Source organism: Fulmarus glacialis, unplaced genomic scaffold (genome assembly GCF_000690835.1).
Source record: "Fulmarus glacialis isolate BGI_N327 unplaced genomic scaffold, ASM69083v1 scaffold5835, whole genome shotgun sequence".
In the NCBI taxonomy this organism is placed as follows: domain Eukaryota; kingdom Metazoa; phylum Chordata; class Aves; order Procellariiformes; family Procellariidae; genus Fulmarus; species Fulmarus glacialis.
Genome location: NW_009214834.1, coordinates 29,821 through 48,706, shown reverse-complemented (window position 1 = coordinate 48,706; position 18,886 = coordinate 29,821). Strand labels below are relative to the sequence as shown.

Sequence of the window (18,886 nt, the reverse complement as noted above, 5' to 3'; positions counted from 1 at the left end):
CAGCTTTAAGGTAACCGTTATGTGACAAAAGCATAAAAAAACATTTCTATCAGTCAAGCAGTCAAAAAGGGAAAAACACCCCACTTTGGGTCTATTGTCTTTTACTGCTACTGTTCCTGCTGCTAACTAGAACGTAGAACATTTTAATTATACATTACCTGTATCTACTGACATACTTCAAGAAATTTCTTAGTAACAGAAAGCGGTAACTCACTTTCACAGACAGCTGAATGTAAAAGCACATCAACTACCTTATTAATTTCAAGGAATAGCAAGTTCCATTTTGGGTCTATTAATGTGCCTTGAAATCTAAGAGTATGCACAAAAACAGTCTGTAAAACCATTTCATCTTTATGAATAAAAGATCCTCATTTCTACACTTTTCCAGGTAGGCCTTGACATTCTCACCTGTCATCACTGCTCTGTTCATCATGCAAGAGCCGCTCCTTGTTTAAGCCTATTTTTTCAAGTTCGTGGGCAAGTTTTTCTAGATCATTGTTCATTTGTTGAGTCTTCAATTTTTCATTCACCAAGTCCTTACACAGAAAAAATTAGAGTCAGTATTACCATATAAATAAAATAATGTACTCTTAATTCTAAAAGTGCCAAGGCAAGAGTCTTTTATCACTACATGACTTGAATAACCCAATGTTAAGTCTCCTTTCCTTCCAATTGTTAGCTTTCAGCTATATCGGACATTACACTGTTAACTATAACATGACTTCACTGTAGTTGTTTACTCCCTTCCTTTCTGTAGAACTTCCCTTTCAAATTTGGTCTTGAATATTACGGTGAAGGGGAAATGTTTCAGCCAGAACAAATACTAACATGAAGAATCTGAACAACGTTCATTTAACAAAGGCTCCATGACAGTTTGTAAGCAACCTTACAGAATTAAGTGTAATATGGTTATATTATTCCATTTGATTATTATGATTATATAGATTGATTATCTTTTTTTCCTACTATAACCATTAAAGATGCTAAAAGTATACAGATTAAAGCATAAAAAATACAAAATACAAACTTTTTTCAAAAATACAGATATAATTTCTCTACATTACAAACCGATTATGATGGGAATGGTAACTAATTTCCGTTTACCTCTCGTAAAGTGACAAGGGTTTTCTTATCAATGGTAGCTCTTTTCACGAGTTCTTTATTTTCTTTTTCTAGTTCTTTCAGGCGTACACATGACTCTTTATATACAACTATTTCTTTAAACAGGGATTTATTTTCCTTTTCCAGATTACTAATTTTTACATTGTTTTCTTCTAAAGTACTATCTTTAATTTCCGCTTGTTGTCGAAGTCTTTTATTTTCTTTTTCTAGCTGTTTCTTATCTTTTTCCAGCTGAGAAGTCTCTTGTTCTAACAACTTATTCTCCTTTTCCAATTGCTCTAGGCGCTTACTAGAGATTTTTAACTCTTCTAAGTTCTTTTGCAGAGTCTGATTTTCAGACTCTAAATCTTGTAATTCACTTTCTAATTGCTGAATCTTCTTATTGCTGTTTTCAAGGGCTTTCTGTAGTCTTTGGTTTTCTGTGTCTAGGCCTTGGTAGCTGACTTCCAAGCGTTCAGTCTTCTTAAACGAGGCTTTCATGAGTTCAAGGCTTTTTTTAAGTTGCTCCTTTTCACTCTCCAGTTCCTTATTTTCTAACTGTAATTGCGCCACTTTAATGCTTGTACACTTCAAGGATTCAATTGTTCTTCTTAATTCCAAATTTTCTTCATCAAGTTGTGAATTCTCCTTTTCTAAGGATTCTAATTGAAAAGTGAGATTTTTTAGGCTATCCAAAGTTTTTTTGAGTTTTCTGTTTTCCATTTCCAGGTCTGAGTTTTCTTGTTCTAAGGCCTCGATCTTCTCACAAGTAATTTTTAGGTTAGTAATTTTTTTCTGTAATAATTCGTTCTCCTTCTCCAGATGATGCAGCTCATTCTCGAGTTCTTCTGCTCTCTCCCCTTTCTCTTTATAGTGCTCCAGTTCTTTCCTGACTTGCTTTTTTTCAAATTCAATCTTATTTAACTTACTGCTGGTCTCTTTAATAGATTCATGAAGGATTTTATTTTCTTTTTCAATTTCTTTCATTCTCGCTTCAGCACTGATTTGTGACCGTTGTCTCAGAGAAGCTACGGTTTGATTCAAATGTTCAGTTTCTTGTTCTAATAGCTTAATCTGATTTGGGGGGAAAAATTGTAAACTCTGGTGAGCGACACGCTAACAAATAATTACTTCCATATATAAACTAAAAGCTACTAAGATAATATGATTATATCGTATTTCTCTATTATTTTAAGTTTTTTTAAAAATTTCTTATTCTACTGGTATTTATTTGCAGCATTACAAACACTATGTATGTACGCAGGTGGAAGTTTGACAACAAAGTAAGTCAAAGTGAATCTTCAAATATCTTCCTCTTGGATATTAGTAGATAACATAAAAATAAAACTAATGAAGCACAAACCAAATCAAAGCTGTATGTATTTCTTAGCTTCATTTCGTTTTCATTAGTGTTCACCCAGATTTAGATTATTTTTCTTAAACTTTGTAATTTCCAGAGATGTGTGTCCGCAAAGAACAAAACTGCAGTCAAGTTCTAAACCAAACTGGAGATGGAGGGAGGTGTGGGAGCCGCAAAAGTGTCTTTATTTCACTCGGAAAAAATAGAGGTGATCTGTGGGATATGAGGGCATCCTGATCACAGTCAGCAACGTTTTGGGAAGAAACACATCAAAGTTACATTAATTTTTGAGTTAAAAAGAACCCTTGGACATGCTGCTCCAAAACAGCTTCCAGAGAAAGTAAATCATACTAGAACTGAATTATTTTCTTAGGTAACATATTCCCACATCTACTTCAAGGATAAAGGCAGCATTTACATCTTAATTTTTAGTATTTGACTTTTTGAGTTACTCCAAATCAAATTATTTGGGTATGTAACAACAGACAGCAAAATCCAGAAAACTGTTTAGATCAATATTTAAGAATACACTAATAACATAGCATAAGGAATGTTTCAACAATAAACTGTTTTGGAGAAAAGCAAAAGTGCTAGTTGCAATGAAAAACAGTCTGAGAAAATTATAGAGTGTTCCTTCGTATTTAAGTCTGAATGTAACTATTAATTACAGGCTCTACAGCTCCGTTCCCAGCAATGACAAACTGTTCTGAAACGATTAATGAGAAACTAATTAACAGGTGTCTAAAAACACAACTTTGTAACACTTCTTTACATAACCTGGTATGTTATTGAACACGCATAACTACTTTCCCATGAGCTCTGCTTCTATAAACCAAACTTAACAAAAAAATCATGATCAATGCCTCCATAATTTTAATGAAATCAAATGACTCCAATAAGTTTCAGCACAGGATTTGTAAAAGACACGAAAGATGCTGCTAACTCATCGCACCTCCTAAGTATATTATTTTTAAGCAGAAATAGTCCCACTGAAACGTCAGTCCTACTCCAACACATTTAAAACAATATACATATCCCTGATGGTTGAATTGGGACTTACGACTTACTCCAGAAAGTTTTAGTCCTTTTTCCCCTAGAGTACACTTCTAATACAATGTATAAATCCATTATTGTAACAATGAACACTTCTAAACAAGACAAGCTGGCATATTTTCTTTAAAATTAGCCCCACTGTTCTCTTTAAATGAAAGTAAAGCTTCAATGCCAAGATTTTTTTTTTTTCCTTCTTTAAAAATTTTCAGGATTTTTGAAATACAATATTCTGTATTCCAAAATACTGTACTTTTAAATTGAACTAAAAAATGTCAATCTCATCAAGAAGTATCAGTGGAATTTATGAAAGATAACTACCGTTCTAATTCTGAAGGACTTGATTACTAAATATGGCATTTCCAGAAGCTTCCATAACTCTTGTTTCCTAGTGGCTGCCTTCCACAGGTCCTCCGAATTGCTCTGCAAAGTCCTTCAGAAGGTGTCAGCACCCATCAGATACAGATATGTCAGTGACATTCAGCACCCTCCCAAAGACAGCTCAAATCTTTTACAAAGACCCAGATGCCAGTTTCTATTAACCAAAAATAAATTCTGCTATCCACCTCAAAGTCACAGCTAGAAAACATTCTAGTATAGGGGAATATTATGAAGCTGGATATGATGGTTCCTACCCCTGATAAACAAGACTGTGAGCAGGAGCTTGTGAGGAGGAAGAGAGTCAGCAGCGGAGCAGCAGACCAGCTCTGCTACACTGGTCTCTCTCGGGTCCCTTCAAGGGACAGGCTGCTGTAATTCTCATTAATACTCCGACATTACTTCAAACACTGACCAGCTGTCTGGAACATGTTTTCCTCCATTGAGAGGTGTCTGGCTTACCTCCAAAGTTCCCAATTTTCTGTTTTGGCTGAGTTACACCCCCTAAGCAACTACAGCAAACGCACAGCCTATGAAAGCCACGGAAGCATTACAAAACACTAAGAAGTTCTAAAACTAACAGTAAAGCCCCAGCTAAAAATGAGTCATGCCTCTCACTGACTGCAGGTCTTAGACAAGCTACTTTGCAGCAGATATGTCCTTTTGGCAAATCTGCTTACATTTACAATTCCTTTATGCCTGTAAAAAAGTACAAAAGGAGAACTGTACAGTACAATGCAGCATTAAGACTTTTGATTCTGCTACTCACTTGTCGCTCTGAATTTTCTCGAAGTGCTTCAAGTGTCTTTTCAAGCTGTGCTTTTTCTTTCATCAAATCTTTACTCAAATTTTGACTGTTCTGAAGACTTTGTTTCTCTTGGCTAATTTCATTCTCTAGCTCTTCAAGCTAGGGAAAAAGAAACAAATTTTTAAAAATGTACTTAAAAATTACAATAGTATTACTCTTAGCTGGGTTGAAGGTACTCTTACAGAAATGAATAAAGAAGGTTAAAGGAAAGAATAAAATGGAATTTTCTATTCTTTATCTGAAACAATTCATCTCTTCTAGGAATAAATTCACTTCTGCCAGAATTTTCTCCCTGGCTCAGAAGATTATATCCATAAAGTACTTTTGCATAAAAAAATTGGTTAGATTTTACTAGGCTCTGGATGTTTTCCCAAGCACCTTTTTTTCTTTTAAAATTCCATTTTAGTGAGATTTATACTGCTCTTCCAAGTTCCTTTTAGCTTACAAGGGTCAAATATTGTTTGATCTTACTTAACTAGTTCAAGAGATAATTATGATGATCCCTTGGGAATCAAATATACAGGTTTGTGTCAAATGGCTCCTACTCTCTTAATGCCAGACAGCAAAACTATTTACGAGTGAAAATAACCAAGTGCGATTTTTCTGTCACATCTAAGTTATAGTTAGTTACTTAGAAGCAACATACACATTTTATTTTTAAACAATCATCTGCTGGAAGGTTTGTATTTTATGTCAACTCCACTGTCCACATTCCTCAATCCTAGATGAGTCCAGACATAACTCGGACCCCAGGCAGGGGGAATACTTTTAGAAACGAATTATCTGAATTATACATTAAATTGCTGCTAAATAATACTGAGAAATAAAATCACAAAAAGGTAGTAGAATGGAATTTGTTCCTCTGTGAACTAATCCGTTGATCAGAAATAAGCAAAAAGCATGGCATCAATTAGGAGAGTACCTGAATTACATCTTTCTCTTAGGATGAGAACACTAATATTTGACCAGTCTTTTGCTTCCCTCTCCCTCTTCCTCTCAAATTCAGGCTTTCCTGGTCCCTTGCTTAGCAGACCAATGTATGTTTTACAGGGATACTGGCACTTTCATTGGTTTTTGCAAAGGAGAAGTTAACTGGCTCAATCACCCCAGCAGGGATGCAGTCAGCCTCCGTCTGGGAACCAAATTTACCCATCGACTGCCCAACTGCCAACTGGGCACTGGGAGTGGAGTTCCTGTGGTCACTGTATCTCGCATTTGTAAGACTATGTTAGTGGTTTGTTTTAGGAGAGAGCGTGTCCAGATAGAAGTAGACTGTGTATACAGGATTCATAACAGACATTTTGTTCAACTTCACGCTTTTTGCTGAAGTGATCACTGTTCAGAACATTGTTTTTAGGGGCAAGTGAGAAAAAAGACATGTCGCCAGACATCCAAAGTGGTAAGAACAGTATCAGACAATCACAAGGACCTACTATTGCTTGCTTCTTATACCTATCCCTTTCTTTTGTACCCTCCTAGCTGTCTTTCTGGTACTGTACAGAAACTCAAAGCAGCACATAGGCTGCTTTCTCAGTTATGAATGAGGACACATGACCAAGTTTTCTGCTTAGACTTATCAATCAGTCTTCATCTATGTACACATACTGTCCCCTGCTTAATAATTACAAAAATTACAATAATGTTCTCAAGTATCATAAAACACTTTTATTACTTATCATGTCCCCAATATATTAATATTTTTTCCCTCACTGTTATAAGATCTTTCTGAATAAAATGGTCACATTCTTACATCAATAAAAAAGCATAACCAAAAAAGAGAAAAACCTCTCTGAGGTGGTTTTCTTTTTACCATAAACTTACAAACATCGTAACACCATTTAGACCCTAGTAATACTTTACCCAAAATAACAGCAATTCATAAAATTACCCTTTAGAAAGAAAATGGCAAGCAACATTAGGCAACTCATACACAATTCAAACATACACTGATGATTACCTTTTTGCTAAGTCTTTGGTTTTCTTTTTCCATTTTCAGAATCCTTGAACTACTGCCTTCTACAGAACCCACTGCACTTTGTAGTTCTTCCACTGTCTTCAGCAAACTTTGGTTTTCCATTTCCAACTTCAGTAACCTGCTTGATGTCAGTTCATTTACTTCATGACCAAGTGATTTCTGTGGCACTGTAAGAGAAAAAACACGATTAAAAAACCGAAAGGTTACTTATTACCTGGAGTTCTTGGACTTTGCATTTTCAGACTTAGGGGATTTAGAAGCCTTTGACGGTTCTCCAATGTCTTCTTGGTGAACAGAGCTAGTTAGGATTAATGACCCATCCTCCTTATCCAACAGATAACACTGCAGATGCATAAAAAGAAATGTTCTACTCATCCTACAGTTCCTCATCACAGCAGAGATTTGTTTCTTGCAACTGAAGGTATACCTCTAAATTTCCACAAATCCTTTGTATGGGATCCAGTGTATGACCAAGCACACTATATTGGAAGAACCAAAATTTTTGCCACAGCTATTTCTGCAAACAATTACTCTGAGAAGCCTTAACAAATCTTTCTTAGCTTTGAGAACAGTAAAGCAAGAAGACTCATGATCTGTGCTACAGAGTATAGAAGTTTGAACAGTAACACAGTGTAACTCCAAGGTATTTATGTGTTTTACACTTCTGTTGAACTGAACAAGAATCACAAGAACAGAGACTTTTCATGTAGGCCGTATCTCCAAGGATACGTGGGAATGAGCTAAAAAACCCGAACCAAAAGAACAACAAAAAAAAAAAACCCCACCAAAAACACCAAAACCAAACCACAACAAAAGAAAACCAAAAAAATAACCCCCAAACTGTCACATCTCTCCAGAGGACAAAAGACTTTGTATTTAGAAATAAGGACCTGTAATTTCCTAATGCTGTCCAGCCTCTGAGCTTTCAATTTCTCTGTTTTATCAGTTTGCAAGTATTACTATGTTTACCTTCAGAAAGTTCAGTAGTCCTATTTATCTGTTCAAGTTCCCAGCCAAGATGCAATGATTCATCCATACTTTGTTTCTGAGCCATTTCTAGAGTCATATTTTCCTCCATGAGTTCCTCAATCTTCTTTCTGTCCATATCACGCTCCTTAAAAATTATTCCACATGTAACGTTAAAAAAAGTCTGTCTCAACATGCACAAAATATTTTAGTATCTAATACGCCACAGAGAAATGCAAAGTGCACTTTCTGATTTGCTAATACACAGTGAGACAAGGAGGAACAGACAAAAGTATGGAGAACGTAGAAAAGAAGTGTAACAACCACTAAAGAAAAATACGCAGAGAAGAACCTCTTTCTCATCACAACCTACGGCAATGACTACTTACTCTTTTTCAAAGGCAAATTATTACTTTATATTTTAGAATATTTACTTTTTGGAGAAGAACTGGTTAAAAACAGGAATTATTTTGGGAATAACCTTCCGATAAATATGTCACTATACTGCCAGAATTTGAAATATGAACAACCTCTTTTATCTAAGTATTTAAGTGACAACAGACTATCTTCACATAAAAAAAATTAATCCTGTCATTCTTACTAATGAGAGTCTGTATTTCTTATCATCGTATTTTAGCTATCCAATTAAACACTGTACTGTCTTTAGGAAGAGTACTGGCTTTGCAATTTTTCCTTCCCTAGGCAGAACCAAAGCTACCATAGGAAACCATATCTGAAAAGTGTTAGCAAATCAAGACATACATTCGTCCTCGCCCCCACTATTTTGACTGGAGGTTCTTTTATTAAAAATGGAAATTAAATTCAACGCATATCAGCTGTCTTTGTCATCCTCCATTTACACTTACCATCTCCATATCATGTAATTTAGCTTTTAATTGTAGATTCTCTTTTTCTAACTCATGTAATTTATCAGAACGGGCTCGGGTCCCCTCTAATTGATCTTCCAACATTGTCTTTGTTTCTAGCAACACTTGATTGTCTTCCTTTAACTCCTGCAAGAATTAAGCAACAAAAAAACTCACAACAAAAGTATTTCCTTACTCATACAAACTTTGATACACATCTTAATTAGTTTTAGAAACGTTGCTCTAATGCCGAAACATTCATTTGGAAGTTGTAACAGACCTTCTATAAAAAACAAATTTACAACAATTTCACATAACTTATGAATTTTTTATGAAAAGAAAATTTTACATAACTTAAAGAGAAATTAAATAGTCCCTAAGCCATTAAGACTAAATAAGGTGTTCATAATTACAATCAAACCATAAATATCTCTGTGATTTGAGATGTGATCTGGAAAGATGTATTGCATGTATATGGACTACAGCTAAGCAAAAGGCTGACATCAAATAAAAATCAGTGTCAGGCTCAAAACAAACAAAAAGAAGTACTTCACACACCATGTAACTGAATTGTGGAGCTTATTGCTACAATGACTATGTAGATGAAAAGGCTTACATGTGTTGAGAAGTTATCTAATTCATGCAAGAGAAGGCCAGAAAGCTCGAAAGTACCACCTTTGAGTACGATTTTCCTGAGCAGAGACTGCTGGAGGCTGGGAGAGCACAACAGGAAAGCATCACCAAGTGCTTGCCCTGTTCTCTTACTCTCCTCTAAGCATGTACTATTGGCCACTGTCAAAGACTGGAGACAGATGTAGATGCTCCTTTCAGTCCATAATTTATCTCATTATCAGATTGAACTCCCTAATCTGGGTTGCAGGAAATGGAGAACAAAACTTAAGAGAATAATTTTCTATAGTCCATAATTAGGTTTACAGGCCATTGGGCAAACTTACTTAAGCCCAAAGTCAGGACATGATGCTGAAAATGCAACCACATTCCTAAAATACAACCAGCCATATTCAAAGGTCCTAAACAGCTTTAATTTATGTACATAGAGGATTTTTTTTTGTAATGGCATCTGATTAAAATAATATGTAAAAACATATAATTGGCAGTTTTACTCATGATACAAAGACAAAACTTTTCGAACTTCAGCATGCAGTCAGCTGCAAAATCTGAAAAAAGATCAGTGAATATAACATATAAATATTTATCCCTCATACTCCTCCCTACACAAATATTAAGTTAACTTACAATTATTATTATTATTATGAAGCAAACCCAACTAATTAACATCTGTCTCTATTCAAGCATGCTTGAAAAATCAGATAGTTTACAAGCTATGAAACATGTAAACAAATTTTAGGTTTTTTACTAGTTTAAACATTCTATGAAAATGAAATTTCCACTGTTTTCAAACCCTGTACACTAATCTCTTTTCCTTTACCAATTTTTTTAATCATATGCTTTCAGTCCCTCTTACAACAGTAGTAGAGATACACAGTTTATAAAGTCATTCATGTACGATGATTTTCAAATAGCTCATATACCAAGGTTTTCTCATACGCAGGCAGGCTGATGATAATACTCACCACTCACAGTACCCGATTTTCCAACAGACCCATGTATGCTAACGTGTTACATCATATATAGGTAACAGCCAACAACTTTGAGGACATTTGAGAACATAAATCACAGCGCTGGACCTCTATCACTGAGCTCAAGTTGAACAGCAGTATCTTGTTTAAGGTATGTCAAACACTGAGAAAAGATCCAATGTTGGAAAGTAGTTACCAGCCTTTGTTTTTAAGTGGCACGCGAAGGTGTCTTTGGAGTCTCCTCAAGAATGGATGTTTCAACAACAGCTGTTAAGGTCTGTATTTAGGGTATCTTGAGAAATTTTCTCCAAATTTCATGAGATTATTTCACATTACACAGTAAGACGATAAAATTAATTTCCACAAGCAAGAACAAGTCATCTTAAAAAACAAAAGTCTTGGGAACCATGACTTTTTTTAAATTTCAGAAATGTCTAAAGCCCTTTTAACAATGTTTTAATCTGCACCATGCACCTTATCTCTCACTACAGTCTATTGTTAAATTTTTTACACTGCAGTTCACTTGGAAAAACCATCCATCTCATTTTCCATTAAAAAGCTAATAATTCCCATGTCAGTTGATATGCTTTATTTCTGACTAAAGCTATTATTAGAAGTTTTGGATGAAGGATCTACAATCGAACATTAAAAAGATTTGGGTTTTGCCTTGCAGTTTTTCCCCCCTCATCAACAGTAGCTTTTTTCAGTAGTAGCTACTTTATGCTGTGACATACGAAGTATACATTCATTAAAAGGTTTTAACTTTTAAACATTCAAAGAAAGATGACTCTTTCCAGAGGATGCTATATCATTGGTCATGAGTATTATGCCATTTTTCAGATGCGATAACTAGATTATTGGGGATATTGTACCATGTCTAGGCAGCAGTCCAGTGGGAAGAAAACCTGGAGGTTACACAGAGATCACAATGTTGAGATGTTGCTTAGGAGTTACTATATTAGGTGGTGTAGAGAAAAGTCATCTTTCCACTGTATTCAGAACTGGTAAAGCCATAATTAGAGTATGAGATCCAGTTTTAGGGACTCAATTTTAAGAAAGATAAGAATTAAGACAGAACCCAGAAAACAGAAAAAGCACCTTGTAAGGCAGAATGCTGTGGGGCTGCAGAGCACAAAGACCTACAAAAGAGGACACATGACATGTCACAGCCTTCAGAGAAGAAAAAGGCTGCTACGAAAGGCTGTGGACACTTCGTCACCCAGGTCTTAAAGCACTGATTAATGCCAAGCATTCATTTGGGGTGGTATGGGTATATAAAAATACCTTGCTTAAAGCAGAAGGACTGAGTGAGTTCCCCAGATGCCATCCAGGCCTGTGAATCCAAGAGGCCACATTAAATGAAGAAGTTATGTAAAAATATTCTGTGTCATAGTTTAGCCTAATATCTTGGTTTTGCTTTTTGGTTATTTTCACCCTAAAGAAAGGGCTTCATACCAGTACAACTACATCTAGGCAACATAATATTTTTTCCAACAAGTATTCATTTCGAGTCCTCCCTGCTTTTCTAGGAGTCTTTTTTTTAATGACCACCTTGAAAATTTCTTTAAAATTTCACTAGTTTTGACTCCCACAAGTAATTCTTTCTTTCACAAATTCTGCCACCTTGGCATTTGCCCAAGAAATTTGCCATTTACAAACAGAATGATGGCCTAATAAAATCCTACATGTTGATGATTTGCTTCCTAAATTTCTAATTCATGACAGAACTGTAAGTCTCCCTTGCCTGCTGTCAGTGCATCTCTTTTTAGTGTATTTTATCCATGGAATGCCGTCATCCTATACTCATTTATGTGTATAGCCACTATTTCCTCAACGCTTTACTTAGAAAAATGCTGTCTCTTAGGAGACCCACAAGAGGAGAAAGAAATTTTACATTTATAGCGTATTTTTAATTAATTCCTCCTTTAGTTTCTCAATACACAGTATATATCCTAAACAGAAGCTCCTACTGGTCTTGCTAGCTTAGAGCTACAGGGAAGACTGCTGACTTCAAATGAAACTGCATGGCATTAGACACAGGGACTTTTACCTAAAAACTGTAGTTTATCACAAAAGACTGACTATCATATATCCCAGAGCAAGAAGGTGTAACACTGTTTTCATGTCCCACTGTTTAAATCATGAAAATAACTTTGAAAAAGCCACAGCAAACAAAAAATGATGGTTATTCAGTATTTTTTTTTCCTTAATATACCTCCACTCTAGCTTTGTAGAATTCAATATCATGCAGCCTCTCTTTATACCGGCTGACTTCACTTTCAAGCTTGTCAACTCGAATTGCCTTCTCACGAAGAGCATCTAATTCATCTCTATACACTCTGGCAGAACGGGCATCTGAGAGTAAATTCATATTCTAGAAAATAAGAAAATACAGAAATTAAAGGCAAGAATACTGGACAGTACATGCTGAAGGATAACATAGCTGCTTCATTATTTAAATCAGGAGTAATGTAGAGGGGTATCATAAGCTAGTTCTGAGAAAGGTAAAGAAAAAAAAAAGTATGTATTTTTAATTAATTCCTCCTTGAGTTTCTCAATACACAGTATATATCCTAAACAGAAGCTCCTACTGGTCTTGCTAGCTTAGAGCTACAGGGAATACTGCTAACTTCAAATGAAATTGCATGGCATTAGACACAGCGACTTTACCTAAAAACTGTAGTTTATCACAAAAGACTGACTATGTATTTTACAGGCTCAGTCCAGACGATGTATTTCCAGGAAAACTGCATTGGACTTTTTCAAGGAGAGGTATGTACACATTTGTAAACTTCAGAACAGCACATTTCTTTTACAGATAATGTTCTCAAATGACCCCCAATGATTTTATACACTTATACCGTAGTAATAAATGAATTAGGTGTTTTCCCTCATTATCATCACATAGACTCAAAATATAAAGAAAACCAGTCAAAATTTGAGTGGATTGTTTTTGAGAAAAATTCAGTACATGTACACTCATAGGATATATTGGTGGTAAATTGCTTGAATGTGGAAATAAAAAGATTAGAGAAGAAATACTAACCTAACTCAGAATATTTTTCCAGCATACTAGACCAAATAAAGGAATAAATTATACAAGATCACATTCAGAGTGCAAAATAAGAAAATGCATGAAAGCATACTTCCTAATAAAAAAAAAAATTATCATTCTGATGGCAGCAATTTTTTTTTTGCCCACTTTAAGTAATAGTTTTACAAAACCTATACCTCTTGCTGAAGTCTCTTTAGTTCAGCTTCCATCTGTTCAAGTTCTTGTTTACAGTCAAGCAACTGCTCAGTCTTTTCCTCACTTAAAAGAGAAAACATGAAACACAGTTAAATATGACTGCAAAACTTGATAATTATCATCTCGTTTGAGAACAAAATACTGAGATTCGTGAGACTTCCCTTATTTAATCCACAATTTCATGGACATCAAAGTGTAAAACTTAGGTATGCCATTATGCTTCAGATATTCTTTAGGTTTTAGTCTGTATCTAATCTTTTAAATTTGGTCAGATTTTTCATAGTGCTTTAAATTGTTGTTCACTAATACTTCCTACTTATGCAGGGCAGAAAACATTAGGGTGTAACAAAGGCATTTTTTGTGATAAGGGATAACGGATTTTTTTGCTAAAAAAACCCAGACAATACACATGAATGTGTACCAGGAGATTCACATCCAAAAGTAATCTTAGAATAATTTCAAAATATACATTCAAAAGGTCCAAATATTTTCCAGGATGCATCCTCTCACAGATTAGGTAAAGCCAATTTTAAAAGCACTTTTGTAATTTTTCTTTCTCTTACAGAGAAGAATTAAGGTTTTCAGGTGCATTTACTCATTAAAAGAAGATACCGCTTAATAACCTTAATAATTTTATGAAATGTATAATGAATTTTGATTTTATGGAAATAACGCAGTGTCTGTTTTAGTCTATTCAGAAATTTGTAATAAAAACAATTTGACATAGTATACTACAATTCTTACAGGACTCGTTCTTAACTTCCAGGTAACGTTTATTTCTCAATGCTCAAAAAATGAGTTCGTTAAACAATGAGTAAGTACAAGGGAAATATTTAATTCTCTCAAAGACACAGAATACCTAATGTTCAAAATTCAACTGCACCTCAGAACAAATAGTATTCACTGTTGAAAAAACCTGCCATATCCAATACTGTATACCCCCATATTTTGCATATTCAAACATGTTACTATACTACTTAATACTTTGGAATACAAGTATGAAACAAAACAGAAGTAGAAAAGGGGGAAATAAGAGAATTTAATGGACTGAAACATATAATACAATCTAAAAGTAATCATACTAACAAAAAATACATTTGTTTTAAACAAAACTAGAACAGTTGTTTTTAAAAATGAGCCAATCTCACAATGAATGATCTTTTTACAACCATACACTGTTTCAGAAAGGTCTTTGACAGCCTACAAGTATACAAGGGTTCACCTATTTATAGCTCACTGCAACACCACTGTCCACAGCAGATATCAAAGCTTTCCCTCTACATGGGTGTTCAGAAACCACACAGAAATACGAATGTATTCTGTATTATGTTAGATCACTGTAACTTTTCTATTAACATTCATATTCCTGTATTATTGTTCTACACAGAAACACATAGGACTTAATATAGAAAATTAGGTGTGCAATTTCCAGTTCTGGAGTTTCTGTATTACAAGTCTCAAATCGCTGTTTTGCATCCAGCTATTGGTATATGGTGCTGCAAAGAAAAATAATCTTTACAGACCTTTTGTATGAAATTATATTAGCTGCCGTGCATACTAAACCAGATATGAAGGTTCATTGCCAAAACCAGATTACAAATAAATTTTAAGCTGAATATTTTCAACTCTGGAATGAATCTAATTTTAAATTTATCAAATACATGCAGCATTTAATACCAAATGCTACAGGCAGAAGTTAATTTATCAAAGTCTAGTATTTTAAATATACTCCTACACGTGAAGGAAATTTATTTACGAATCGAATTCAAGTAGAGTGCAAAATGTGAAATGTTCCGAGCCATCACTGTTGCCCTAATTGCATGCTTCAGCTACAGACTAGAGAGGATTGTACTAAATTATACAGAACATACCAGTGTTCACTGTTTAGGCTATCTATTAACTGTCAATCAAACTAATAACAGCAATTTTTTCACTAATTTTCTTGGTGCAGCTGTTTATAGAATATGCTGGGCGGGCTCATTTCAGTAGACACATAATAATACAGACATCAGAAAAAAAGAGCCGTATCTTTTTGTCCTCTATTCTTCATGAAGACCAAGATGTAGTGGGGGAAGGGGATCCTCTGAGTAAATCAACCAGATAGTTAATCCAGCCAGCTAGAGATGATCTTATCAACAGACTGATACGAGCAGACCAGCGAGCTGATAATTGTGACTTATGCTACCTTCAATTTAATTTGATTTTACCGGTCTCCTCCCTCCACGAGATAAGCTGGATTAAAAATCTTTATGTTGTTTCTAAACTATAGGCAAGGTACTATATATATTGAATCTCTTCAGACTTAACATTTGTATTTTAAGTTCAAACTGCACATACTTCACTCTGCTAAAACCACATTATGCATTGCTATAGGGAGAAACAGATTCTCCACTGGCCTATTATTGTTCTTCTCTTTAAATAACTCTTCACTACTGCTCAGATTTGTTCCTAGACTATGAAGATAGACTAAGTACCCACTGATACTGAATCAGTTTTCTTCATAAAATAGAAGGGATAAACACCACAATATGAAAAACAAAGAAACAAAGATCTTTGTTACAATGGGACGGATTTTTCACAGTACTTGGATGAGGTGAAGGAGGGGAATACACCCCTTAGCTAAGGGGTCAGCACTGGGCGGGGGAGAATAGAGCACTCCCTTAACTGGATGAACGTAACAAGTTGGAAACTCTAAGAAATCGTAACTGACCCAAGCTATAAAATTTACTCATTTTACAAATTACATTACTGCTTAGACATAAATAACCACCCCACTGCCAGTAAACTCAAAGTCTGTTTCACTGCATCCAGGTTTGCAGTGGGTCAAGAGATTTAGTGGAGTTTGGTTTGCATAGTTTTCTTTCTTTTTTCATTTTTCTCTGCAGAGTAGCATGGCAGATAGAAGTGGAACAGTATTGAAGGGCATGAGCAAACAAGTGTTGTGCAGACAAGGAATTTTCTACACAGAAAGAAGCAAAGAGAGGGGGGACAGGAAATTATTCTAATGATAATTTTTTTTCCTATCTGCAACAAATTAAAACGTTTCATAAACCATGAATGAACCATAGATGACTATTTCTCACTATATTTCCAACAAGAAACAGGTAACTTAATCATGCTGCCGATAAGGAATCGCTACAGCACTATCTCCTTTTAAAAATGATGTTTTTAATCCACTAATCCTTGAATGGTCTGGACACAGCTCTTACTTCCAGTCCCTACCTGCCTGCCCCACGCAACTATGCTTGAGTGTTTCATCCCATAATTGCCTCGACTGCAAAGCTATTCTCTTAGAAATGTATATAAATACAGATATATTAAAACTATAGTCAGACATTCATTAATGATAACGAACAATAGAGGAAGCACAAAAAACTTGTTTCTGAAACAACAATATGGACACAATATGTAAAAGAAAAAGACAACACTGCTTTCGATTAGCTGTGAATATTTCTAAAAGACAAACTATTTATGCAGAGCAAAGAGCCCGTTACTGTACTGTAACATGCTCAAGACACTGCTCAAACATAATTAGTTTTTCAGAAAGTTCAGAGTACAAAAGATACAAAATTACCACAGCACTAGTTCACTGATTTCAGTATGTTTATGGTTAAAGTATCAATAGAATTCATAATACAAATTAAGACAAACACAGATGAAAAGTTGTATTTGTCACACTGGTCCACAAATATGCTTACGTGATAAAAATATGCTTCCTGGGGTGCAATAACTAAAGAAAGCATTTTAAAAATGTAATTTAACATTTGAAAGAATGAAGAATTTGTCTGTAGAGTACTACTATTGTGCAAAACCGACAGGACTTTAAAACCCTACAACTCTCAACACACTTCCGCAATCTACGTGTACTCACAGCTCTTGCCTAAGCCTTCTTATCTTTGCTTTGGCATCTGCTAGCTCTACTGACAGGTGCTGTCTGCTTTCAGTGCGTTTCATGCCAGGAGATCCACAAGGTGATTGTGCTGCCGATGCATGAGGTAGAAAACGGAGACAATCCCGTTCTTCCGAGAGTTCTATGATAGTCTAAAAAATTTAAAAAAAAAAAAAAAAAAAAGAGTGAGAACAAAACAAAAAGCACAGAATTGTGTTCAGAGAACTACTTATATGTCAGAAACTGCCTTAATAAATCAAAGATTGAAATGAAGCAAGAATAATGGAAAAGTTTTGCCATAAAAGAAGTTAGAAGCCCTACATACACCTCTCTACCTAAAGCAAATAGTCACAGCTATTTAACAGTATTGTTCGGCTATTCTTAAACTACTCAGATTCAGACTTTTAAGTCCACAAAATTATCAGTGCTTAGAATGGATTGGGTAAATGAATTCCTTCAACATGAGGATAAATATAAATCTCTAAAGAAACTTGTGTTCTTCAGTGAACAGCAGCATCCTTGCCAACTGAATAAAGCATCAGACCTATAGGAATATTCCTATGTCATCATATAAATAAAGGTGTTATCCGAATATGAAGATCTCTTGTGTTTTAAAGTTACTTCTCCTTTGCATTGCAAAAAAGGATTACCACACATCCTCTCCCCTCACAGTTAATTTTCTGTTTTACTCTTATCAAGGCTGTGAACTGGAAACACAGTTGCTAACTGTCAAAGGAATATTTGGAATAATTGAAACATTAACATATCCACACTCTATGGAGGGGCAAATCTGGGACCACCGAGATGATTCCTAACTTGCAATTTTTATTAAATACATTTCTGTTTCTTGATTCTCACACAGTAAAAGGATTGTGCCTCATGATAAGCTTGTAAAACCTCCTCTCCTAGTATGAATTCTGCTCCAGTTCACTCAAAGCTGTACAATAGGACATAGTAACATAATAGGCATCTTTCAGTGACTGGCTTGCAAACTGACGGGGTAGTGATTCCTGGAAACTTCAGCTGATATAGCTTTGGATTTTCTGTTTTCAACTACAGATGAATGCTATTTAAAGTTGTTTCAGACTCTGATTACATGAAAAAGAGGATCTGCTATTATCTTTTCTAGTTTATCACAGATTTCAACAACTAGCATGCACATCGTAACTACCTGAAACTTTTTGGCAGTAAGGAATCCTTGCTTAAGTAGGCTAACAGAACATACATTAAACTATTAGTTATAAAAATGGTAAGCTGTATCATTTTCAAAAAATGGTTTCTTATATTTCTCTTAAGCAACAAACCACATCCATACCTCTGAGTGCTCATCTCTTTCATCTATAAGTCTTTTTAAATGTAATGCCATATTTTTCAAGAGAGGTTCAACATATTCTTGTGTCAATACAATGACATCCATCCACTGCAGATCAAACACATTTTCCTGATTATGAGTTACCTGCACAGAATGAAATGGAAGAGAAAAAACGTCTTCTTTAAATTATAAGAGCAGAAAGGAAGCATAAGAAAATAAAGCTGAAACTGTACAGGTTAAATTCTCTTAACAAGGTATGCAAAAACATTTAAAATAGATTAAATTGTATGTTATGGAATAGTTTCTTATCTACCTGAAAGTAGTACCTTA

At 34.9% G+C, this 18,886-nt stretch overlaps 1 protein-coding gene across 1 annotated transcript in view; it reads right to left on the bottom strand.

The window, feature by feature from the left end:
• The window catches only part of CCDC88A (coiled-coil domain containing 88A), a 77,321-nt gene that overhangs the window by 29,206 nt on the left and 29,229 nt on the right, over positions 1 to 18,886 (bottom strand). Inside the window, exons 7-16 of the mRNA XM_009578704.1 lie at positions 18,560 to 18,700; positions 17,227 to 17,396; positions 13,337 to 13,418; positions 12,321 to 12,479; positions 8,505 to 8,651; positions 7,642 to 7,786; positions 6,655 to 6,839; positions 4,659 to 4,796; positions 1,105 to 2,175; positions 409 to 536 (exon numbers count right to left, since the gene is read on the bottom strand). Coding sequence (XP_009576999.1) covers positions 409 to 536; positions 1,105 to 2,175; positions 4,659 to 4,796; positions 6,655 to 6,839; positions 7,642 to 7,786; positions 8,505 to 8,651; positions 12,321 to 12,479; positions 13,337 to 13,418; positions 17,227 to 17,396; positions 18,560 to 18,700 — 2,366 coding nt within the window. The remainder of the gene's footprint in view (positions 1 to 408; positions 537 to 1,104; positions 2,176 to 4,658; positions 4,797 to 6,654; positions 6,840 to 7,641; positions 7,787 to 8,504; positions 8,652 to 12,320; positions 12,480 to 13,336; positions 13,419 to 17,226; positions 17,397 to 18,559; positions 18,701 to 18,886) is intronic.